Below are 25,619 nucleotides of genomic sequence, written 5' to 3'. Positions count from 1 at the left end.
CCACCTTCATTCAAGAAAGACACTTTTGCCACCTATAAAATTCTGAGCTTTATTTTCTTTCAGCACTTTGAAGGTATAATTTCATTGCTTCTGGCTTCCATGTTTCTGATGAGAAGTGAGCTTATCAGTCTTATTGTTGCTCCTTTGAAGGTAAAATGTTATTGTTTTCCTATTTTAAAGATGTTCCACAGGGTTTCTTGGACCTCTGTATTGATGTCTTGTATCATAAGTGGGATATCTTCAGACATTAGGTCCCTTCGAAACACTTGTTTTTGTTGAGATACACATACAGTAAAGTGTACAAATTTCAAGCATACAACTGGTGAATTTTAACATGAGAAAATTTTTACCAGGGAAATCATCACCTGGATCAAGATACAGAACATTTCTAATACACTCATGCTCTTCCCTAATAAAATACCCCACTTGCATACATATAGGTAGAGCGAGAAGTCTGACTTTTAAGTACTGTGTTTTAATATTACTTGTTCTTGAACTTCATATAAATGGAATAATATAGTATGGAGCCTTTTGCCTCTGGTTTAATTGATCATTTTGTCTGTGAGACTCATCCATATTGTTCTGTGCATCAGTAGTTACATTTTAATGCTGTGTGTATCCTATTCAATGGATAATATACCATAATTTATTCTACAGTCAAGGGATACTTGGGTTGTTTCTGCATTTTGGCTATTCTGAATGAATAATACACTTTCTAACATCCTTGTGCATGTCTTTTAGTAGACATGTAGATGCATTTCTCTTCAGTATATCTAGGAGTGATATTATGGAGTTTTGTGGAGGCTTATTTTTAGCTCTACTAGCTCTTTTCCGTTGGCCATTATTTCTTAAAATATTTATATAGGTTAGACCTTTACATTTCTCTCTACATGGCTTTTTTAACCTTTCCTGTATTTTCCATTTTTTGTCTTTGTTTATTTTCTTCTGATCTGTGTTCTAGTTCACTGATTTTGTCTTCAGATGAAGCTAATCTGTTGAACTCATACATCGAATTTTTAATTTAGGTAACTGAAAAATTTCAGTTTATTATTTCCATTTGGTAATTTTGCATTGTTTGCAGTTCTCTGGAAAATTTTGTCTTTTAAAGCTCAGAACAGATCAAGTCTAGTTATTTTAAAGTCTGCCTGTGATAATTCGCATATCTGGATTCATTGTAGATCTGTTTCTATTATCTGTTTTGTTTTTATCATTTCCTTTTGTTTTTTATCATATCATTTTCTTGTGCATTTTTACTGGAGTGCTGAGCATTGTGTGTGAAAAATTTTTGAAATAATATAAAGCCATTTTCCTTATAAGAGACAAGTAACTAGTGGTACTAACAATCTAACAACACCTTAATCTAGTTATAAGAATTGAGGTTATATGAAACTGTGAAGGTTGAATTATTTTAAATTCTTCTTTTACCCTTGGGTGTGACCCTTTGGGGACCCAATCTAAAGTGCAGGGTATTTACCAGGGGTCCCCCTTTGCATAGTGGATCTTGGACTCTTAACTTTTGTCACCGTATCCTGGGGCCCTCAGACACTCTGCTCAGTTTCTTAGTTTCACATCTGTTTCTTTTGGAATTGGCATATCCTTCTAGAGAAGAACTTTTCCAGATGTTGCATTCAACTCGAATGTCCTCATTCCGGTCCTTAGCTCTGTGATTCCTTTTGCCTTGTGGTCTCCAGTGCTTTCCAGTAGATGTCTTTCATATTTTTGTCTTGCTTTCTTAATTCTCACTAGAAAAGTTGGTTTACATTGTCAGATTCATTACTACTAGAAGCAGAATTCTGACAATTTTTTAAATGTCTAAACAAATTTATTTTGATTTAGTTTATAATTCTTATGTATGAGTCATCAACTTTCGCATAAACCCTTCCTCCGGAATGTTAAAATGAATTTAAGGGAGTTTGGAGTTCAATGATGTTAATCATGTGTTTATTGCTCTTAGTAAGCTATTTTAGAAGATTGCAGCTGTTCAGAAATGATTCGTTTATTCTTTAAACTGTATGCTTTTTTTGTGTGGACAGTTTCAAATTTTTATTGATTTTTTAATCAGTGGATTAATGTCTCTATCTATAGACCCATCTAGTACTGTTTGTTTATGTACAACAGCACGAAATGCTGAGGACTTTTGGTACTGTTTTGTATTATCTGAAAGGCTGAGGTTTTGTACACAGCAGTTGTACACATATCTGTTGAATGAGTGAGAAGTGGATTATGAAACATCAATTCTGGACATTAAATAAGTAGGAGATGGAAGGGTTAGTTTCAGAATAAGCAGTTTCCTAACTGTATTATTTTCTGTGTGTGCATTTTTTTTTTTAAAGATCTCTGCACTCGTCCTAAGAGCCCAAGCATCTGAGATCTTACTTGAAGAATTACAACAGGGGTTTTCCCAAGCAAAGAGGGACATTCAGGAACAGATGGTAAGTTGTTAAAATGTTAGCTATGTTAAATATAGTCCTTTTGGTTCTATCCTGAAATCATTTTGATATGACTCTTCCTCCCAAGCCAAAGTTGTTACTGTATGTTCTCCAGGGCCTATAGAAAATGGATAAGATGTTGTAGACATAATTATTATGTAAAGACATTATGATGTAAAGACATTATTCCTTTTTCAGTCTACTTCCTGATCCCCCCAAATTCTGACCTTTAACTTAATTTGTTTCTTTGATTTGGGAAACCTAAACAGAATAAACTATGGACCAACATTGATTTTCAGTTCAAAATCCAAGCTAAAAATTGAAATCTCTCAAAGCCCTAGCAATTGCAGCTTGTGAACAGTTGTGCTTTTCCTGGATGGCTAATTTATTTCCAGTGACTTCATTAATTGCACATGAGTTATGATAAAAAATATACCATACTGCTGTGTTACTGGGAACTTTGAGAAGGCCATTGGTTTTGAGAGGGATAGGGGCAGAAAGCTTCTTGAAAAGAGCTGGCTAGAACCTCTGCAAAATAGTTCCCCAGATTTGGGTCTTCCTCCTTGGCAGACTGACTCCATTTGCCTTATTCTTCTTTTCTCAAAGCTGAGACCCCGCATCTGATGACCCTTTGTAAATTATAGCAGACTTGGCCCTGCTGGCCAACTAAAGAATAGCTTCTTGTCCAACTCTTCCAGGGATGACTCCTTCCTCCCCGAAAAAAGCCGCAGGTCAGATGGTAATGGTTTGGTTTTGATTGGTGTTGGGTCAGTGTCTGAATGGTCTTTTAGCCGATCCCTAAATTCTAGCACTGGTCTGTTGGGAAGTACCTCATCCTAATCATTGACCAGAGAAAGTTTCATGTGTTTTCATTAATTAGACATATGAAATAATAATCGTTGATCTAAAAATCACTATTAAATGCTGATGAGTTTTATAGTGTTCACCTCCTTACACTCTCTGTCCCCTCTCATCTTTTTTCTTATTGTCTTTTAAACCCATCTGCTTTTGCCAACATTTTACAAGTTGATTCCACTTAAAATAACTGCATTGCAGGCTATATTGAAGATTTGTTGAAATTAAGGTTGAGGTTCTGTGAACTCTTTAATACCTTACCATTTCCTCGAAATTACCTTATGCTATGAAAGAAAAAGAAACTCAGTTTCTTATACTGCTTCAGAGAAAACTAGCTATAGTAGTGGTTGAGATCTTAATATTTCTCCGTAATTTTTTTTTGTCTTTATCGAAATATAATAGACAATTAGTTGCTTATATTTTCATTGAACAATTCAATGATTTTTTTTTCAATTATAGTTGGCATACAATAATATACCAGTTTCAGTTGTATAACATAGTGATCAGAGATCCATATAACTCGCAAAGTGATCACCTCACTAAATCTAGTACCACTCTTTTCTCTTACATATTTATTCTAACAGTATTAACCATCTTCCCCATGCTACACTCTACATCTCCATGTCTATTCTTCAACTATCCATTTGTACCTCTTACTCTCTTTGTCCTTTTTTTGGTCTCCCCCAGCCCCCTTCCCATCTAGTATCCCTCTAAATATTCTCTGTATCTATGAGTTTATTTCCATTTTTTTGTTGTTGATTTTGTTCTTTAGATTCCACATGTACATGAAATCATGCAATATTTGTCTTTCACTATCCGACCCATTTCATTCAGCACAATACCCTTTAGGTTCAAGGCAATATCTTTTCCACCTCCTTCCTTTTAGTCTGTGTGTCTTTTAATCTGAAGTGAGTCTCTTATAGGCAGCATATGTAGGGGTCTTGTTTTCTTATCCATTTAGCCTCCCTGTCTTTCAATTGGAGCACCATGTTCTTTTCCATTGAAGTACTTGTTGCTAAGAATTTAGTTATTATCATTCATTATTCCTGTTTTTGATACATGTTTTTTCTTCTTAAAGAAGTCCCTCCAACATTTCCTGTAATACTGGCTTAGTGTAGATAAATTCCTTTAGCTTTTTTTTTGTCTGAGAAGCTCTTTATCTGTCTTTCAACTCTAAATGATAGCTTTGCTGGATAAAGTATTCTTGGTTTTAGGTCCTGGGTTTTTATCACGTCGAATATTTTATGTCAAGCCCTTCTGTCCTGCATATTTTCTTTTGAGAAATCAGATGCCAGTCTTATGTGTGCTCCCTTGTAGGTAACCACCTGCTTTTCTCTTGCTTTTAAGATCCTCTCTTTGTATTTAACCACTGGCATTTTAATTATGATGTGTCTTGGTGTGATCCTCTTCGGGTCTTGGTTTTTTGGGATTCTCTGAGCTTCCTTGGGTTTTATGACTGTTTCCTTTGCCAGGTTGGGAAGTTTTTCATCATTATTTCTTCAACTAGCTCTTCAACATCTTGTTTTCCTTCATGTACCCCTATGACATGGATATTTTGACCTTTATTAGTGTCCCATAGGCTCCTTAAATTACTATTATAGTCTTGGCTTTTCCTTTCTTGCCATTCTGATGGAGTGTCCTTGCCTTCCTCATCCTTTATATTGGTGGTTCGATCCTCTTCTTTATCCACTCTGTTTATTCCCTCTAATATACTTTTCATCTCAGATAATGTTCTTCATTTCTGACTGGTTCCCTTTTATAATTTCCATTTTCATTTTTGTTTTTTATCTCTTCATTGAAGTTGTCTCAGAATTCATCTACACTTCCCATAAGTTCATTGAGCATCTTTATAACCAGTGTTTTGAACTCTTTTCTGCATCTGTTAGATTGCTTGACTCCATTATTTTTAGATCTCTGTTCTGTTCTCTCATATGGTTTCTGCTTCTTTGTCTTCTCATTTTGGCTGCCTTTCTGTGTCTGTTTCTATGTACTAAGCAAAGCTCCTAAGTCTCCCAGTCTTATTAGTGCGGTTTTGTGAAGTAGGTGCCCCGTGGCACAGTTCTGAGAGGGATTTAGCTGCAGGCCAAATTTAGCCCAAGTCTCTCCTCCTCCAGGGCTATCTGTTAAGATTCAGCAAGCAATCCATGGATGCTGTGCTTATAGTTGCCTCAAAAGGCCACACCAGAAACCAAGGTCAGCTGCCACCAGTGTGAGTCTAGGTGTAGCTCAGCAAGGAGCACCTGACTAGTGGAGGACACACCTGGATGTAGCTTGCTAGGGGCTGCGAGTTGGGGGAGGTGGAGTTTCAGGGAAACCTCTGGGCAGAGTGACCTCTGTTATCCAGATTGATGACCTCTCGGCTATGGCAGCGTGCTGTTTCCGCGCATTGGGAGGGTGAAGGGCTAAATAGGGAACAAGGCATACCGCCTGTACTGATGTGCAGAGCGAGTCTCACCTTGGCCTTCATTCCAGCAACTCAGTGTCCCCCTGTAAGTCCCTGGTGCCCCCTGCACAGCTGAACCAGCACTGGTTCTCAGAGCGAGCACGTCTCTCGCTGTGAAAGTCCGCTCACGGACATGGCCCCTTTAAGAGGAGTCTGCAGCTGCTCCCTAACTTTTTATTTTGAGAAATGTCAACCTTAATAGACAGGTTTATGGATTGAACACTTATAAAATCTTTATTTAGATTTACCAGTCGTCATTATTTTGCTACAATTTTTTAATACTTGCAGTTGTTTCTCAGTCTCTTCCTCTTTCATATGTATGTGTACATTATATATGTATATATTTTCTTCTGGACAATTTGGAATTAGGTTGTAGACAGCCTACATTTTTAAATATTTTAGTGTGTATTTACTAAAAACAAAAAAGTTGTTCTACCTAACCATAATACTCTTACTATGATTGACTCTTGAACTGTGTGGGGTTTAGGGGCACTGACTCCAGCACAGTCGAAAATCCACATATAATTTTTGAATCCCCAAAAACTTATGTTGGCCGGAATCCTTACCAATAATGTAAACAGCTCATTAACACATATTTTGTATATGTATTATATACTGTATTCTTACAATTAATTAAGTTAAAGAAAAACGTTATTAAGAAAATCATAAGAGAGAATACATTTACAGTACTGCATGTATTTTTTGAAAAAAATCTACACATAAGCGGACCTTCACAGTTCAGACCTGTGTTGTTCAAGAATCAACTGTATATCCTTAAAATGTAACCATTGTCCCAAAGTCTTTGTTTTTTCGTGGTGGTTTTAATGTTTTATTTTAATTTTTTTGATCGAGGAACCAATCAAGGATCACAGATTGTATTTTGTTGTTATGTCACTTTATTCTCCTTTAATCTACAACAGTCACCCACTTTTTTTTTATTAGCTTTTATGACAATAGTTTTTAAGAGTCCAGACCAGTTGCCTTGTAGAATGCATTTGTCTGATTAGATTCAGGTTAGACACTTTGGCAAGAATACTCACAGATGAAATGATTCATTGGGAAGTTTATAACATCAAGATGCATGTTATCATGGGTGGTTCCATTATTGTTGATGTTAAATTTGATCACTTGTTTAAGGCGGGGACAAAATAATTTCAGAATTACTACATTAATACTGCTAACCTACTAAGTGAACAGCAAACCTACTAAGTGAAGTTCAACATTTTTTTGTAGTTCTTTTTGCCCTTAGAATGTATTCCAGTCAAGTGTTTTCAGTCTGGGTATTGTATTCAAATGTTACTTGAATTGTTTTTTCTCTCTGTGGTTGTATTACCAATTTGATTTATGGTTAGCTCCATTTGTTTCTGCTTGTTTTACATTTTTGGATTTTTCCTTTTTTGATTTACTTTCTGTTTTGAACATGCAACATGGTTATAATTCAAAACTATAAAAATGTATAAGTACTCAGAAGTTTCAGTTCCATTCTCTGTCCCTTTCACCTTGTTCTCATCCACTCCCATATATAATTGTTTAAATTTATTTTTTGTTTTATTTGTTTTTCTCTTTACAAAATTAGCAAATATATACATGTTCTTTTTTCCCTTTCATATCCAAATGGTAATGGGATGCTAATATTTTGGTGTAAATGTGTTGAAAGTGAGCACAAAGCAACTGGTTCTGGTTTGAAAATAAATAGGAGCCAGTGTAATTAATCAAAGTTTATGCATGACCCTGCCTCCCTCTCTGCCAGCAGCCTATTTGTCCTTCAGCATAGAGTAATCACCTTCTCTGGGAAACGTTCTTTAATGCTCTCCCCTAATTAGGTGTACATATTCCTTTGTCCTTTTGCCCCTTCTGTACCTGTTCTGTCATACTACTTTTAGTACAGTTGGGTAATTTTTGGTTTGTCTTTCCCTCTATTGCACCATGAGCTTCTTCAGGGCAGTCTGTCTTTTATTCTCCATGGGCATCAAAATGCTTAGCATAGAGTTCCTACTAAATAAATGTTGGATGAGCGAGTAATCTACATTTATGTATATGTTTAAGTTAAATGACTTAGTATGAAAACTTAGCAGCAAAAATTAAATACTTTTATAGGATTATATTCAAATCAGCTGAATTAACTTTTATATTGATACAAATTCATATGAAGTTTTAAAAATTGTTTTATACATCAGAAAGCAGAAGTATGAGCCTGTCTCATTTTAAGAATAAACATATGTTCTCTTGATGATGTCTAATATTGGGGGTTCTTAGGCCATTCACAGTGAACCAGAGCTTGAACTTATGTATATATAATGAAAGATGAAGACACTGCTTTTTGTTTCTCCCTACTTCCTTTTGAATGCATGCTGTGAGGAAATAGGAGTTGTCTTGGCATACATGGTACCCAATCTTTTTGGCACCAAGGACTGCTGTTCCTATGAGAATCTAATGCCTGATGATCTGAAGTGGAGCTGAGGCGGTAATGCTAGCGCTGGGGAGCAGCTGCAAATACAGATGGATCTTTGTTCGCCCACCATTCCCTGCTGTGTGGCCCAGTTCCTAACAGGCCTGGACCAGTACTGGTCCGTGGCCCAGGGGTTGGGGACCCCTGCTCTGTGTGATATAAATCTTGATTTTGTCAGCCACTTCCATGGAGCTAGAGATACTGGTCCTCTTATAGTTCAGGAATGTGGGAGAAGAGATCATTACTTTTAAGGCTTTGGTAGAAACAGTGAAGAATGACCTCATAACTTGCTTCGTTGTCTGCCCCCTTTAACGTATGTAAAGGCTGCAAGTTAAAAAATCTCTGGGCTGCTATTTGTAAGTCTTACAGTGCTTTATTATGTACCCTCCATCTTCAGTCCTCATTTGGTTTGGCCTTGTTTTTCTCTGGTGCAGCTATCAGCAGATAGGATTTACCTTTCTAGCTGTGATGACTATCTGTTTCTATTTTAGGCAGTGCTGATGCAGTCACGGGAACAGGTTTCAGAAGAGCTGGTGAGGTTACAGAAAGATAATGACAGTCTTCAGGGAAAGCATAGCTTGCATGTGTCATTACAGCAAGCAGAAGACTTCATTCTCCCAGACTCTATAGAGGTAACTTGTTTTACACGTAATCAAAAATGTAAACAATACATTTTCTGAAATAGCTATAAGTTCTTTTTTTATAACAGACTTTATTGAGAGCTAACTGACATACCAAATAATTTACTTAAAGTGTACAATTCATTGTTTTTTAATATAGTCTCAGATGTGTAGCCATCACCACAATCAGTTTTAGAACATTTTCATCACGTCAAAAAGAAACTCCTTACCATTTATATCTTTTCCCCCACAACCTTAAACAACTACTAATCCACTTACTATTTATAGATGGCCCTTTTCTGGACTCTCACATGAATGGAATCATATAATTTGTGTTCTTTTGTGTCTGGTTTCTTTCATGTAGCATACTGTTTTCAAGGTTCATCCACACTGTAGTATGTATTAGTCTGTCATTCCTCTTTATGGCTGAATAATGCTCCACTGTATGGATATTTTACTTACCCATTCGTCTGTTGATAGACATTTGGGTTGTTTCCACTTTTGGACTATTATGAATAATGTTGCTATAAGCATTCACGTTCAGGTTTTCATGTGGACATTCGTTTTCATTTCTCTTGGGTATAAACTTATGAGTGGGATTACTGGGTCATATGAGAACTCTTTGTTTAATTGTTTGAGGATTTCTCCATAGTTTCACCAATACTTGTCTCACTTTTTGATTATGGCTATCTTAGTGAGTGTGAAGTAGTATCCCATTGTGGTTTTGATTTGCATTTTCCTAATGACTAATGATGTTGAACATCTTTTCATGTGTTTATAGGCCCCTTTTATGTTTTCCTTGAAGAAATATCTATTCAGATCCTTTGCTCACTTGAAATTTTTAAAATTATTATTGAGTTATAAGAGTTCTTTATATATTCTCAATACAAGTTCCTTATCAGGTAAATGATTTGCAGATATTTTCTCCCATCTGTCTTTTCACTTTCTTGATAGCATCCTTTGAAGCACAAATTTTTAATTTTGATAAAATCTAGTTACTGATTTTTTTCTTCTGTTGCTCATGCTTTCAGTGTCATATCTAAGAATCCTTTGCCAAGTCAAAGGTCTATAAATTATTCTTATAGGACCATATTGAGAATGCATTGGCTCCTTTTGATGTTTGTTTTTCTATTTAGCACTTAAAAGGGTATGCCATCCTCATCCTCCTGACTTCCAGTAACTTTTATGACACTTTTAGTCACTTCTGTTCTTTTGTGGCTAGGTGAATCTGGGCTGCAAACCAGAATTTTCCTGAGACATTTTTAACGGTCTCCTTAACCTTCTCCAACCTTTATTACCCATACATTTTAAAATCCTTTAACATATTAAAAAATGTCATCTTAGGCTAAACCCAAGTAAACACCATAAACAGTATAGGCAAAGATGAGATTTCTTAGAACAATTTTCAAAACAAAATAGAAAAACATTACTTTTAAAAGCTGTTTGTTCTCTTTTAAAAAAAGAATTTTAATTGTTAAAAATCATTTAAAAATCAAACATCATATAGTTTTCCCTAATCCTGCCTCTGCAACCTCTGCAATTTGGACCTCACTCTTTTTTCTTTCTTCCTGTGTACACACATTAACATTACTGTTATTTTTGGTTTTTCTTTTACTCGTTCACAAGAGCTCCATTGCCTACCTTGCCATTAGCTCCTTGCTTTCCCTCTCATGCCTTAACCTCCCCGAGCGTGTGGTTACTGGCACTCTCAGGAGAGTGCTCTCCTTTCTGACTTGGTGACTGAGCTCATCAAGGGGAAAGTTTTGGAGACCTGTCTAGTTTTGCCATCAGAATACTACTTTCCACCTCTGTTAAACTTTTCTTTTTTGTCAGGAAAGATTCTACTCTTCCATGTTCTCTAGAGACATTTTGTTCTTAGATTTAAAAAATTCCAAGAATTCTTGAAAGATGTAACCAGTCTAGCCTATAAGCCTTGATTTTTAGACCTGCTTCGTCAGTAAGTCTTATGAAACATTTCTTGTTAGTTTTTTAATTCCTCTTTTCTTCTGTTCTTTAATTTATATACTGTTGGCAGTTATCTAAGAATCCCGGGTTTTGTTTTAGAGTTGCCTTGGGATACAGTTGGGAGGATTTTTAAAATAAGACAACTAAAATTTAGGGGAAAAGTAAGATTTAAGCTGAATTTATTAAAACAAACAGTTGATCATCTTAGAAAGCCACACTTTGCCATACTTGCCTCTGGCCTAACATAGTACTTTGCTTGTGGCATATGTTCAAGAAGTGTTCGAATAAGTAAATAAATTTTATCTTAGCGTTCACACTTGCTTCTGGGTTTCTTTTTGGTCTTCATACCCTGACTCACCTCAAATTTAAGCAAGTAATAGTAGAAACCCCTAAGCTATTCATAGTGAATCCCACATTGTAAGTCACTTTTAATGTTTTTATTTTTGATTAAACAAGTTTGAGGGAAAAATATATAGTTCACACTACACATTTTTTATGGCTGGAAATGTTGTTTTACTTCTATAATATACTGAATGTTGACATGACATGACACCTGCCCCTTGAACCCCCAAGTGGATTGGAGTTGAAAGTCTTTAATTTTGAACAGTTTTAAAAAATCTGAAATTCTGATTGCAGAAAAATCTTTAGTTTCTTTTGCTTATTTTCTTTTACCCTCACAAATCCAGTAACCATTTGTTTCTTGAATCTAGGCACTTCGGGAGTTGGTATTAAAATACCGTGAGAACATCATTAATGTGCGGACAGCAGCAGACCACATGGAAGAAAAGCTGAAGGCTGAAATACTTTTCCTAAAAGAGCAGATTCAAGCAGAACAGTGTTTAAAAGAAAACCTTGAAGAAACTCTGCAGCTAGAAATAGAAAACTGCAAGGAAGAAATAGGTGAAGATAAAAGTGAAGTGATATAGTTTAGAATTGGAGGCACTAAATAGAGCTTTTTTTTTCTGATTATAAGAAGGAATACATGGTTATAGAGCGTGGAAAACAGAAAAGTATAGGAAAGAGTTAAGTAAGGATTCGGTCTATTTTTCCAGATGTTCTGATATATTCAGTAATTGGGAGTAAAAAAAAACCTCCCAAACTCTTTCTTTTTAGAAGCTCTAATGGCCTCTCTGGCAACTGTTTATAGATAGGAAACTCAGTACTTGAACCCAGCCCACCGGGGAACGTGACTAGATGGGTGGTGTTTCTTTGCAGAACTTTGATGTGTTAACAGACTCCTGCTGGGAATATCTCTGCTCCACATCCCAGTGGATATTTGTGTGTAGAGGGAATTTATGACACAGTGTTCACTCATGTGGACTCTGCCTTTACCTGAGCTTGATTGTGATGCTCATTGATTAGGGATAACTGAGAAAGGGGTGTTGGGTTTTTCCCCCACTGTGTTCAGTATATGTTGAGTCATTATATGAGACTGAGGTTATGGTAGAAAGGGGAGTTGTAAGAAAAAAAATTAAATTGCACAATAATCAATGAATGCTAACACTTCTCCCTCTTTTTTCTTTCTAGCTTCCATTTCTAGCTTAAGAGCTGAATTAGAAAGAATAAAAATAGAAAAAGGACAGGTGAGTTTCAGAGTTTCAAAATGATTCTATCAGCAACCAGCAGTTCTTTATTGAATCCTACTTGTGCTAGACCCAAGGGATAAAATATAGTTACGACATGTCCCTGCCTTCAAAGAACTGTCTAGTGGGAAAAATACAGCAGGATAAGACATTATTGAGAGTCCGTTGCTCTGTGTCAGGCCACATATTCACTGGAGGAGGTATGGGGAGGACTAAGATGTGACTGCCGCCTGGAGTTTCCACTCTAGTGGGAAGACAGGCAAGGCATGGTTGTGACATGATATATACTTAAAGCTATAGTAGAAATATGTACAAAAGCTTTTACAAACAGATGATGTTTTCTAGCTGGCTTAGAGTCCTCTTCTCTTAGACAGCATTGACACTTTTGGTAGGTGACACCTTTCAACTCCTGGCCTCATTGTTCATTGCCTCAATGACCTTCACTTCTACTCAGCCCTTCCTTACCATACTCTTAACTGCACCAAGCCCCACATTTGACATCTCACTCCAGCCTCACATTCCCTGACCCTGGTTTATTATCCTTCTAGTCCTTAATCCCATAGGTCCATCTGTCTTAGTACCTCATTCAGACCTTCAGTCCCTGAACTTTTCCTTTTCTCCTGGTTTCAGCAACTTCCTCATAGCTTTGCTTTCTTCTAAGCTGCATATTACATGGCTTGCTGCTTAGTCTCAAACCAACACCCGCAGGTCCTGATTCCTTGTCTTTTTGCTGCCTTCACTCGATACTGCCCAACTCTGGATTAATCCTAGTGTCCACCTTCTCTGCACCTGTCCCAAGCTGCTGAAGTCACTGGAATTAGTAACACTGAATGCTCATGTCGTCTATTGGGACTCAGGTGTTACACTCAGCCTTTCATTTGTCCCTTAGTTGTCTCCCTTCCATTCTTCATCCCTTCACCTTTTTCACCCAGGTTCCAACCCCCTTCCACCAGTTTCTTCTCTGTGAGTCTGTTTTCATTTAGTTCATTCATTTCTTTTGTTCTTTAGATTCCACATATAAGTGAAATCATATGGTACTTGTCTTTCTTTCACGTATTTCACTCAGCATAATACCCACAAGGTCCATCTATGGCATTGCAAATGGTAAGATATTTTTATGGCTGAGTAATATTCCATTGTATATTATTTACCGTAACTTCTTTATCTGTTCGTCTATTGACAGGCACTCAGGTTGCTTCCATATCTTGGCTATTGTGAATAGCGCTGCTGTGAATATAGGGGTGCATAGATCTTTATGAATCAGTGTTTTAGTTTTATTTGGATAAATATCCAGAAGTGCATTTGCTGGGTCAACAGGTAGTTCTATTTTCAATTTTTTGAGGAACCTCCAAATTCTTTTCCATAATGGTTGTACCAATTTCCAATCCCCCTAACAGTGTCCAGGGGTTCCTTTTTCTCCACATCCTCTCCAGCACTTGTTTTTTGTTTTATTGATGATAGCCATTCTGACAGGTGTGAGTGAAATCTCATTGTAGTTTTAATTTACATTTCTCTGATGACTAGTGACCTTAAGCATCTTTTCATATGTCTATTGGCCATCTGTATTTCCTCTTTGGAGAAATACCTATTTAGGTCTTCTGCCCATTTTTTAATTGGATTATTTTTTTTGTCATTGAGTTGTATGAGTTTAAAATTTTAGATACTAACCCCTTATCAGATGTATCATAGGCATATATCTTCTCCCAATCAGTAGGTTGTCTTTTTTGTTTTGTTGATGGTTTCCTTTGCTGTGCAAAATTTTTTAGTTTGATGTAGTCCCATTTGTTTATTTTTTCTTTTGTTTCCCTTGCCCGAGGAGATCGATCAGGAAAAAAATTACTAATAGCAATGTCAGAGTTTACTGCCTATGATTTCTTCTAGAAGTTTTATGGTTTCGGGTCTTATATTTAAGTCTTTAATCTATTTGAGTCTATTCTCATATACGGTGTAAGAAGATGGTCTTTTTTTTGCGTGTATTCCCTTCTGTTCTTTACAGTAGTTGTTTCAGATAGTCACACTCACCTCCCAACTCAGCAGATGGTGGCCTTTTACCCCTGTCATCAGCAGGGCCACCGTTAGCTTCCTGGCCCTTGAATTACTTGTTCTCTTACTTTTCTTCTCAGCCTTCTCTCTGGTTTCTTCAGAGAAAATGACCTGTTTCTGACCAGTGTGCTATCACTGCACTTGTGCTTTGACTGAACCCCTCACATCTTTTCCTTAATCCTCTCAGTCTTCCCTGCTCAGTCATTAGTATTTTATCTCATTGGTTTTTTCCATTACACATAAACATGCTCAGATATTTCCCTTTAAGAGAAGAAAAGTTTCTTTTTTGGGGGGGTTATACTTCTCTCTCAAGCTACCAATCTGTCTTCTTCCCTTTATAACCAAGATTCTTAAAAGAGTAATCTCCACAGCCTAACCTCTCAGTCAGTCCTCATCCTGCTGCAGTCTGGCTTCTGCCTCCACTCTGCTATGGAGGTTGCACTGGCAGAAAATACCAGCACTGTAACTGTGTCCCAGCCTTTCTACTGTTGCTGCTACTGTTTAGGTTCAGACTTCAGTTCTCCCAGGCTTATTTTAAGAGCTAACTTCTTTCCCTGCCTCTAAAATATATCCCATTCCATTTCATCTTTATAATGAAACCAAGGTAGCCTTTAAAAAGTATAAATTATGTCCCAGTCTGGTTAAAAACCCTCCAGTGGTTCCCTTTATCTCCAGGATCAAGTCCTTATTCTTCAGCCCAGCTGTTGTGCCTCACCACTGCTACCCCAGCCTCAGTCTCCAGGGCCCCAGCACTCTGTGCTGTAGCTTAACAAAAACTCTCCACAGTTCCTGAACACATTTTTATTTATGTCTTCCACTCCCTCTTTTTGGAGTCTCTCTCTCCATCATGGCCTTCTTACCACTCCTTTCCTTCCCCTGTAAAATTTTTCATCTTTTAAGAGTCAAATGTCGTCTCTGCAAGGAAACCCTTCTCAACTTTTCTGGCAGAATTAAAAGCTTTATCCTCCATGTTCACATGTCAGAATTATTTAGTTACATGTCAGTCTCCTGATTTCTCCATCTTCAGACCTTAGTAAGTGCCTAATAAATGTTTAATGAAAGAAATAGGTCTTGAAGAATAAATAAAAGATTCACAGAGACCAAAGGGTGAGAAGAGCATTACAGGTATAGCCAGCGTCCAAGGCCTAGGAGGACCTGAGAACTTGGGCATAATTCTCCAGGCTGCAGGTTCCTCCAGGCACTGTGCTGTGACCTGCAGGGAGTTTCTGAGTTTCCGCTTTTCCTTCTTACTTCCACAGTTGGAGTCCACATTAAGAGAGAAATCTCAACAGCTTGAAAGCCTCCAGGAAATGAAAATCACTTTGGAAGAACAATTAAAGAAAGAGACCGCTGCTAAGGTGATATTTTTGTTGGTAATTTAATAAAAAAGCTGCGCTGAGAATGTAGGATTACATCTTGCCCGTTGAAAAAAATATAATGCTTCTTGGAATAGTGCCACCTTCTGAAAGTTGTCAAGACTATCTGCTTGCAGAAAGAAAATGAAATGAAATTTTATTAGAGTTGGTTCAAATCTCCACACTGCCAGCTTTGGAGGCCTGTGTCATAGACCTTACTGGTGTTTTTGGCATTGTGTTAAAAAAGGGCCATGAACCAAACTTGGAATTGCCCGTAGATAGCAGCACTGCTTTGAAAGTCATTCCATTTGACTGATCTATCAGATATTTCATTGAACCATATTTGCTGCCTAAAATGATCTAGTTAGTCTAAAAGTGCATGAGGCTAATTGTGGGTGGGGTTTCTTAGAAAGTCTCAGTGAGCTGTGTGTACAAACACTATGTACATATTCTTCAATGGTCCTTTGTTTTTAGAAATGCTGCCATGTAGTCCTACTGAAGTATCTTTGTAAGAAAGATTGGAGATAGCTGGGGCTGCCTGGAGCATACTGAGAATTTTCCTGGCAGATCCTTGACTGTCAGAGGAAATCCCCAAAGTTTCTCTCTCTGTTACTGTGGTAGCTACTGATCTTAGCAGCTGCTTTTTGATGATTAATCACTGTCACCAGGCTCTTGGGGGTGATGGGTGTGTGTGTGTGGTACTTTAAGTCATTTTTTTTCTGGCTTTCAAACTCATTTCATTTTAGGGACCTAGAGCAAGTAGCTTAGGGAGCTTACACCTTTGCCTTAGAGATAAAGAGAGATTAACAGGATCTAGGAATATGATGGATACCCACCTCCTCTCTCTAGTAGTAGGAGACTGCGAGTTCCTAGATTTCCTAAGTGAGTCTGACTTATGGCTGTTTGGCATTAATCCTCATTCAAAACTTGTATTATTTAGGTTACCAGTGAACAACTAATGTTTGAAGAGAAGAACAAAGCTCAGAGGTTGCAGACAGAACTAGATGTCAGTGAACAAGTCCAGAGAGATTTTGTAAAGCTTTCTCAGACTCTTCAGGTGAGTGATTTGGGGAACCCTCAGAGCACTAAGGCACTTTAAGGTGTCTTGGTACGCAGGAGAATTTGCCAATCTTGACTTGACCAGAGGATTAGAGACTATGGCTACCCCTACCCCAGCCCAGATACCTATCTGGTCATTCAGACCAGAAACCAGGTATGTACTTCAGACTTGTCTCCCTTTCCCTCTATACCTTGCTGGTCCTTAAGAGTAAAGTATAAAGTCCTCACATACCATGTAACCCTTCCTAACCAGGCCTATCTCAACATTCTTTTCATCTCTCTGCCTTACATTGTACATTTTATGTTCTAATGTATTTTAACTACTTGTGATTCCTTGCCCACAGCACAGTAGTTCCTTTGGTAGGCATCATTGTCTCATTACTTCTTTACTCCTTTCAAGGCCCATGGGACCCTCTCTAGGCCCTCAGGCTGGGCTACAGCGGTCCACCACCTCCCCATGCTGCCTTGGCACTTGATGAATGCTGTGTCTACACTGACATTTAGAATATTGTGCTGAAATTCTCTATAAGTCTCCCCTCCCCGCCCCCAACTGAACTGTGGGTTCTCAGGGGTCTCATTTACCTCCATAGTCCCACTATCTTACACTGGGTCTGTTACACGGCTGCTTTTGGGATTTGCTCCATCTCAGCTAAACCAATCAAAGTAAACTTCAGAAAATCTAGACAGGAACCATCTGCACTTATCTCACTGTATTGTTTCTCCAGGTGCAGTTAGAGCGGATCCGGCAAGCAGACTCCTTGGAGAGAGTACGGGCAATTCTGAATGATACCAAACTGACAGACATTAACCAGCTGCCTGAGACATGACACCCTCATAGCAGGACTCTAGCCTGCACTTTGGGTTTTTAACTCATCTTTAGAGCAACATTAATTATTATTTAACTCTTAACTGAAGAAGTCACAAAAAAAGGAAGAATGGAGAAATGCTTATTTCTAGTGGGAGAAGACTGCAACACAGGAACAGCAAACAGCCAGGGTAATTTGCAACAAAAAGACCTTTCACATGGGAGCACAAAGGGGACTCCGGACTTGATTCCAGTGGGTGTGTGATCAGAGTTGGTGATGGAGAAAGTGCTGTTTCCTTGCCTGCATAATCCAACATTTCCCTACCCTAAAGCACCATCCCAATAGTGTTTGGAATTACATTTCCTGTTCATAGATATTGGAAGAGAGAATTTTTTCCTGTTGTCTAGAGTTCATCAGTAATAGTATTCAGTTAGCAGACAGGTGTAGATGCTGTATGAATATTTTATATTAAAATATGAAGTTTGAGAGCAGGCCATTGGCTAGAGACTGTATTTCCTAGCTCAGTACTTTTAACCGTTTTATCTTGTATTGGAGGACCTTAAATGCTACTGAAACTTGCCTGAGAACCATAAGACAGTGGCAAACAAAACCAAATTCAAGAACTGAATTATGAGAATTTGAAAACTTGGCTGGGGCTGTATGTATTGGAAGTTGAGGTTAAAGGAAAAGCACAAGAAACTGTTTGGAAGCACTTTTTTGCTGCCTGGATGAATTCTGTGGGCCCACAGGTACCAGAGTCAAGCTGAACTGGTACCAGCTACTCTTTTGAAAACTGTTTTAGTTATTGGATCAGTGGAAAAAATATTAATAAAGCAAGCAATGTCTGGCAACATCTAGTATTTATAAATTTATAAATCTGCTTATTTTCAACTCAAATCAGTGGGCCTGAGTACTGTTTGTTTTAAAAGTATCAAATACAAAAATGGTGATAACTAGGTTTGACAGACACCTATTTTGTATTTCTCTTTTATAATTTAGACCTGGAGTGTGATAATGCTTATGAAGTTGGAGAAAACCCAGTTAGTATGTTCGTCAGGTTGGAAATCTGCTTTGTCATTTCTACGAGGTTAGATTCTTTTCCTATGTAAGAGAAAGCCTCAGTGAACAGGCTGCCTTAGCCTTAGCCTTATGAAGTGTTGAGGAAAGCACAAAGAATGGATTCATGTTTGCTGTTCACCTGCTGCAGTAGTATTAGCCAGTGAAAGGCTATACTGTTTAATTCATCACACAGATGGTTCAAAAGTGAAATTGTTTTCAAATAACTTTTGTGATTGGTGTTATTTAACAGCAGGGTATTTGAAGAAACTTTATGGGAATTAAGTGGATTAAGTAGATTGTTTGGCTCACTTAAAGCCACTATCAACCTTATGGTTTAAAGTGAATGGTCTTTTGTTAGAAATGAAGTCATTATGGACTAATTCTAAAGATCTTTACTTCTGTCTTCCATGGGACAAGATAAGGACTACATACCTCATTCCTTGGGTTATTGTGGTAGTCGTGCATTCATGATTATGCATTTAAAAGTACATACTAATTATGGAAATAGTGCTATAGGCTTGCCATGCATGAAACATTTTAATTGGTTTAAAGTCCCTTTGTATAAAGTACTACTTGGTTTAGATAAAGAAAACATGTATCCTCATTGAGTTACAAGGAATTTTATTCCAAAATGCAGTCTGTTTAAATTATATGACTAGTCCTTTGGGTAATCCCTGAGCTAATTTGTTTCAGATTATTAAAATTGGCACTGTAAATCAGGACGGGTAACTCATAGTCTTCCTGAACTGAACTACAGATCCCAAGGAACTGCTCTGCTGAGACACCTAGCAGATGTTTTTCTCCATGAGATGGTACTGGGCCAGTAAAATCATGATTTGAGAATCGCGGTCTCTACCGTGGCAGATGCAAACTGTTGGAACCCACTTTGTTGAGAAAATAGCCTAGAAAAACCTGAACTGAGACTCTAGGTTTTGTTAATCTATTTCTAGTATGAAATAAACTATTGTGATACTATCCTGGCAGGGAACACTTTAAACTGAGTTTTCTATTTAAATAGGAAACTAATTTAGAAGGTGGGATCTAGCCCATTTAGACAGAAAAGATCAGTTGGGTTTCACGAGTGTTCCTGTGCTTGTATTCAGTCTGTACACACGTGCTGTCACGCATGTCTAACCTGATTTACCTCCTACCTGTAACCTACCTTACCATGTGGCTTTTAATTGGCAGTCACTCAGCCATTTCTAGGCAGGTACAGTATTACCTTTCAGAACTCAGATTGGCAGGTATAAAAAGATTACCTAAAGAAAATGGAGGGCAAAACCATATACTGCATACCAACTTATTTGTCTCTTTTCTCTCTCTGAGGTCCTACACCTGTACCTTGTTCACTCAGTAACAAATTAAGAAATGGTGCACAGCCAGACTTGGCTCTGAAATGTAATACTGCCTGTCAGAGAAGTGAGCCAGCAGTGGCCTTGCAGTTGTGGAGCCTGGGCTGGGCTCTAAGCAGGTTTCAGATGTAATCATTTGTTAACTGTACTGAAGGCATGTCCTTAAGAAGAAAGTGTTCAAATTAAAAAAGCTGCTGCCTAGTATACTGTGTGGCCTTTTCCTTTGAATTCTAATGTCCTGTCCTTCTTCAGAGTCAGATTTCTGTGCAGCTACTTTAAAATGCAGCTCATTTTTTTTAACTACGGAGAAAATTCATTCATTAGGGTTCATGGAGATCTGGCAGTGTGCAGCTGAAAGTCTCAGGCATTTTTTTTTTTAAATCCTAGGCCCTTGCTGAATACAATAAACTTCAGCTTATATATAAAGCACATTCCAATTTTTAAATAAAAGCATTTATTCAATAATTATGAAACAAGAAAAGTATAAAAAACGATGAACCACACCAAAGCTCACCCCAAATGCTTCTTTATAAATTAGATAATGTTTTACAATATGAGTTTAGGCCTTCACTTGTGTTAACTTCAGGTGTGAATCTGTTCCTGGTGGTGTCAGAAGTTTACATGATTTCGGATATCATTAATTTGCTTCACCATTTCTCTTATGTGTTCACCCCTGTAAAATCATAAAGCCACTCAATTTTAAGGAATACAATGAGTTAATAAGCCATTAATATTGATTCTTAAGAATTTAGTAATGTTGAAATAGAAGTGCTATGCTAAAATTAATAGTGTAAGGTTTCAGATGGATAGTAATGATGTTTACTATTCATTTAAAGCTAACAGTGGCAAACAGTACTACAACTGCTGGAAATATTTTTGAATATACTCACTGAACATATACAACAAAATCATAGTAGCAAGAAACTCATCATTTTTGATCCACCATACTCATCTCTTAAGTCCTTATCTATCACATGGCTCCTATTCCAGTAATTACTAGAAATGCAAGTGCCAAGTAATCTTATCTGAGCAGAGGAAGGTTGGTTTTGGCATATTTATTGCAAAAGAAAAGCTACCTTGCAATAATAAATTTGTAGTATTACTTACTCCTCCTTGAGGATGGACTGAATGCACTTTCGCTGGTAGGCACTGAGAGTAATGGTGGGTTTTTGAGGACTCAGTACCTTTTCCATCTTTCGCTGCTGATAGTCTTTTTTCATAGTGACCTGAAGTATCAAACGGAACAGGTTTTTTGGCTATGGTTTGATACATGTTTTCATAGTATGTATTTGTTTTATAAAATTATTTTCTACCGAACAAAACTTAAAAAAATACAAAATTTAGTCACCCTGCATCCATTCCTACCTGTTTGATGGCATTGCCCAAATGTCGAAGTTGATCAGGTATCAGTTGTAATTCTTTCTTCATGTCTCTCTCACTATCAGAGAGAACTGGGAGTTGAGAATGAAAACTGTGAAGTACTTTTTTCATCCTTTAGAAAAGGTAAGAAAACATTTCAGGATCTCTGCTACTCAGGAGAAACACAATTATAACTAAAGATCTAACTCACGAATCTGGTGTCTGTGAAGGGGGCTCCTACAGGATAGGTTAGGGGAAAGCATCACTGCACTGTCTTACCTAACATACCTCAGAGGAGAGAGGGGAATCAATTCAATTCTGTAGGCCTCAGAGTATGCGCTCTAGGCCAATTTTCCTTAACACTGTTAATACCTGAGTACTTAACAGCACTAGGAATACTTGAGTATGGAACTGAATGTTGTACAATACACTGACCTGTTCATGATATCTTCTTGTTTTTCCTTGGCTTCCTCATATTTGTCAGCTAAGCGCTCAGCCATTTCCCGTAGACTTTTCCTAGTGGCATAAAAACCAAGACTCTTGGGGTCCACCCTGATGATTAATGTGGTCCAGCATTTCCAGGTGAGATACAGTTCCAGTCTTACTGAACTACTGTTTTTTCCTCCCTCGTTTTGGCACTTACCTTTCCTCCCGACAACAATTGAGATCCTCTAGTTGTTTCTTTTTTTGGTCACATAGTAATTTGACCCTTCAAGAGCAAAAAAAGAAATGTAATCAGAAGCTGGTCTAGGCCATTATATAGGGTCAGCTACTGTCTAGGAGCTGATACATAAGCAAAGGCCATCCTACCTCCGCTGTATCTCCTCCTTTGCCAGGTCCTGTTTAAGAATATACTGTTCCCTGAACACCTGGGTGGCTCTGCTGATAAGCTGAAGACATTCTTCGGGAGGAGGGGCTGTATCTTTTTCAGATGACCTTTAAAAAAAAATTTCTACCATTACTTTCCTTTGCTGAATAAAACAACTAAAAATAGACTCACGTCATAACCGTTTTTTTTCACTTCTTTTTATACTTCCTGTTTTATCATTCTCATGCCTCTATTGATATCTATCCTCCCTCTATTCAGCAGCTCATTAAATATGCCCTATGTCTCTTCTAACTCCATTATGGTAAAAAGTACATAAAATGAAGTAAGTAGCTGAGAACAGAAAGGATGAACAGTAAATATGAAAACAGAAGGGAACCAGTTCTTAAACACCCGAAGCCCATACTTCAAAAATGCTGGATTTGCAACACTACGTTGCAAAATGCTTCTAATATGCTTTTCAAAGGAATCTGGGGTTTCAGCCAGAATTCGGAGGGGAGACTCTGCCACTTCAACATCTTCTTGGGTACAAAGCAGGGGAGGAGATACTGGATGGACCGTGCTTCTGCAAAATAAATAAATCTACCATGGAGTTATTTACTGTAAGTATTATAAAAAAGCATAAACCACATTTATCCAAAACCTTGAGAATCTAAGAAACACAGTGTTACTGTGTAAGAGTACTAGAATGCATGTTTTCTACCTTGAATAGGTCACCTAGGGAAGATATCCCCTTGTTCTACCAATGCTACCATTCGTCAAAGCATTTTAAACTCTGTCACTTCAAATTCTTTTTGTAAAGATCAGGACAGCACAAAAGTATAAATTCATCATGGACTCTTATTGCAAGGATTTGAGAGTCAGTTATAAGCCAGTCACACACATAAATGAATCACTCATTTCCTAGGTATAATTTGGATTTAGTCAAAATCAACATTCAGCCAGGTAACAATTGTATATACGACATTCACATTCACTCAAATATTATAAATATTAACAATAGCAATTTCAGAAAGCTTGACAGACTAAATGTTAACAGTATGGTAAGTGATTTACTTTGAATGCAATAATCTGTGGGAATTTGTTAAACAATAACATTTTATAAACTTGTATTTCAGGGAGTTAGCAGAAACATGATTTGAACATATCTAGATAACTAATATTTGTGAGTTTTCCTTTTGGATTCACGTTTTTATTCTGAAGTAACCTAGCATGAGTAGGTCTTATTTCACAAAAGGTAGGATGGGTTTTTTTAAAATATATTTGAGGCAAAAGGCAAAAAGGAACTTTTATTCTCACTGATCTCATTACTTTTTAGTCACTTTTAGTTTAAGTAACAAAATTGATAGTTATTTTCCTTTCCAAATAGTATACCTTGTCAATCTGCAAAGAGCATAGGAATTCTTTGGCTAGTAAATTAATGGCAGTATTTAGAACTACGTCAGTGTCTACAAACACATCCTTTGAACTGACATCAAGAGATTGGGGCGTGGGCAGTCTAGTGTTCAATGCCAGTAGCTCGTTAGGGACTCCTAGTCCTACATTTAGAGAATTCAAGAATGATATTCCAGGGCTGTTGAAAAATGGTGCTTATAGCTTAATATGAGTTCCTTAAGGAGGAAGATTATGAGTTCAGCTATATATCACTTGTTTTCTAGAGTTTACATATTTTGTGATGTCCCTGAGGCTAGCAGAGATAAAGAAATTAAAGTGTGAGTGTGGACTCTGGAGTCAGAAAGTTCTGTATTTGCAACCTAGCTCAATGTGTTACTTCATCATTTACTTAATCTCTTGAGCCCTGTTCCCTATTCAACAAGATGGGGATGACTGACAGTGCTGTCCTTGCAGGGTTGCTCTGATTACAGGAGACAATACAGGTAAATGCCCTGACTTCTAAGCCTGGCACACAGAGCTTGATAAGCACTAAATCTAATTCATCTTAGTGGAGTTCAGTATTTATTTTTAGTATTTTTTCCCATATTTTGAATGAAGTAAAGCTTTTGACTCTCAATTAGCCGAAGAATATAGAAATCACGCCTAAAATAAATCCTTCCAGACATGTCAGAAGCAAGAGAACTATCTACCTTTCCAACCCTCAAGTCAGAAGCCAAAGCATAAAGCAAGTATCTTTAAGCCAGTTACTAAGGGCATTTTCTCAGCATAGATTTTGCAGACTTAATGAGTTGTGTGGGGAATACAAAATGGTACATACAATAAAGGCCTTATGAGACATTCGTAGGTATTGGTGATACAGATCATTGTGGGCCCCAGAATGTCAGGAACAATCCAGAATCCTTGAATCGGAGCTGGCTGCCTGGGAAAACACATAGGCACAGTTAGGTTATAAAACAGCAAGTGCAATGGAGCCAAAAGCAACATCATGGCTGAGGTCACCTTCTCAGGTCTGGGCTAAGAGCTGCCTGGGACATACTGTCAGTGCAGTAACCTCAGAGGTGGTGACTTGGAAGCCTGTAATTCTTACAGTTCTGATTGCTTTGAAACAAGCTGTCACTTACTAGTCTCTGATAAGAGGCCTCTGACTTATAAATCATTCAGGAACCCACAGCCTCATGATACTGTCTGTAATCTTAGCAGTTATCATGATATGATCAAGTTAATTCTTTATGTGCCTTTCTTCCCAGCTTGCATATAAGCCCCAGCTATCTTTGTACACCTAGCCCAGTGTGCAACCCAGATTAAGTGCTCAGAACTTCTTGACTGAATAACTTTAGTCTATCTCACATTAAAAACCTAATGCAGCCCAAAACCTGTCACAGGACTTAATTTACTGTGCACAGCGTGCATCTCCCTCTCAATTTTCGTTCTCACTTCACTGACAAAACCTCCAAAAGGAAATGTCTTTCCTACCAACAAACACGCTACTTGACCTGCCTCAAGCTCATCCCATGCCCAACAGTGCATTTCTGCCCCTGGACTGATGATGCCACCTCTCACCTCTTCCGAGGATTGCTCCATCAATGCTGTAGTTTCAAAATTTCCCTATTTACCCTCAGCTGATAAACATGCTCACCCCTTCAATTCAAAATACTCTCCACTGTAATTTAAGCTCCCCCAAACCTCTTCTTTCTCCCCTTCCTTTAGAAACAGCAGTCTTTAAATTATATTATCCTTCTATCTCTCTCAATTCACCTTTTATTTGGGGGGAGGGAGTGGTAGTGAGGAGGAGTCTAAGAAGTTAAAAATATTTTATTTCATATTTTCAGTGTGATATCTGCATATCAAAGAGTATACATATACAGAGTACACTCTGTAACCATTATCCAGGTCAACAATTAGAACACTGCAGTTCTATAAGATCTCCCATTCGACCCTCCCTGATCACAACCTTCCACTCCTCAGAGAAGTAATCACGATTCTGACTTTTATGATATTCATGTTCTTGCTTTATAGTTCTA

General features: G+C 37.6%; 2 protein-coding genes across 3 annotated transcripts in view; one reads left to right on the top strand and one right to left on the bottom strand.

Annotated features, from left to right (window-relative positions):
• RABEP1 (rabaptin, RAB GTPase binding effector protein 1) overlaps positions 1 to 20,222 on the top strand; it is a 68,484-nt gene extending 48,262 nt beyond the window's left edge. The window contains exons 12-18 of the mRNA XM_025040076.1: positions 2,334 to 2,432; positions 8,668 to 8,808; positions 11,472 to 11,661; positions 12,289 to 12,344; positions 15,647 to 15,745; positions 16,683 to 16,799; positions 17,527 to 20,222. Of these exons, the coding sequence (XP_024895844.1) occupies positions 2,334 to 2,432; positions 8,668 to 8,808; positions 11,472 to 11,661; positions 12,289 to 12,344; positions 15,647 to 15,745; positions 16,683 to 16,799; positions 17,527 to 17,628 (804 nt within the window). The 3' untranslated portion in view covers positions 17,629 to 20,222. The remainder of the gene's footprint in view (positions 1 to 2,333; positions 2,433 to 8,667; positions 8,809 to 11,471; positions 11,662 to 12,288; positions 12,345 to 15,646; positions 15,746 to 16,682; positions 16,800 to 17,526) is intronic.
• A 227-nt stretch (positions 20,223 to 20,449) lies between these two features.
• NUP88 (nucleoporin 88) overlaps positions 20,450 to 25,619 on the bottom strand; it is a 30,709-nt gene continuing 25,539 nt past the window's right edge. For both annotated transcript variants that reach the window (XM_015597395.2, XM_006922236.2), the window contains exons 10-17: positions 24,416 to 24,517; positions 22,610 to 22,768; positions 22,188 to 22,313; positions 22,021 to 22,086; positions 21,813 to 21,893; positions 21,384 to 21,510; positions 21,126 to 21,244; positions 20,450 to 20,691 (exon numbers count right to left, since the gene is read on the bottom strand). In XM_015597395.2, coding sequence (XP_015452881.1) covers positions 20,628 to 20,691; positions 21,126 to 21,244; positions 21,384 to 21,510; positions 21,813 to 21,893; positions 22,021 to 22,086; positions 22,188 to 22,313; positions 22,610 to 22,768; positions 24,416 to 24,517 — 844 coding nt within the window. In that variant the 3' untranslated portion in view covers positions 20,450 to 20,627. The remainder of the gene's footprint in view (positions 20,692 to 21,125; positions 21,245 to 21,383; positions 21,511 to 21,812; positions 21,894 to 22,020; positions 22,087 to 22,187; positions 22,314 to 22,609; positions 22,769 to 24,415; positions 24,518 to 25,619) is intronic.

This window comes from Pteropus alecto, unplaced genomic scaffold (assembly GCF_000325575.1).
Source record: "Pteropus alecto unplaced genomic scaffold, ASM32557v1 scaffold398, whole genome shotgun sequence".
NCBI classification, from domain to species: Eukaryota; Metazoa; Chordata; class Mammalia; order Chiroptera; family Pteropodidae; genus Pteropus; species Pteropus alecto.
Note: the sequence above shows the minus strand (reverse complement) of the source record. Positions and strands in the feature narration are given on the sequence as shown.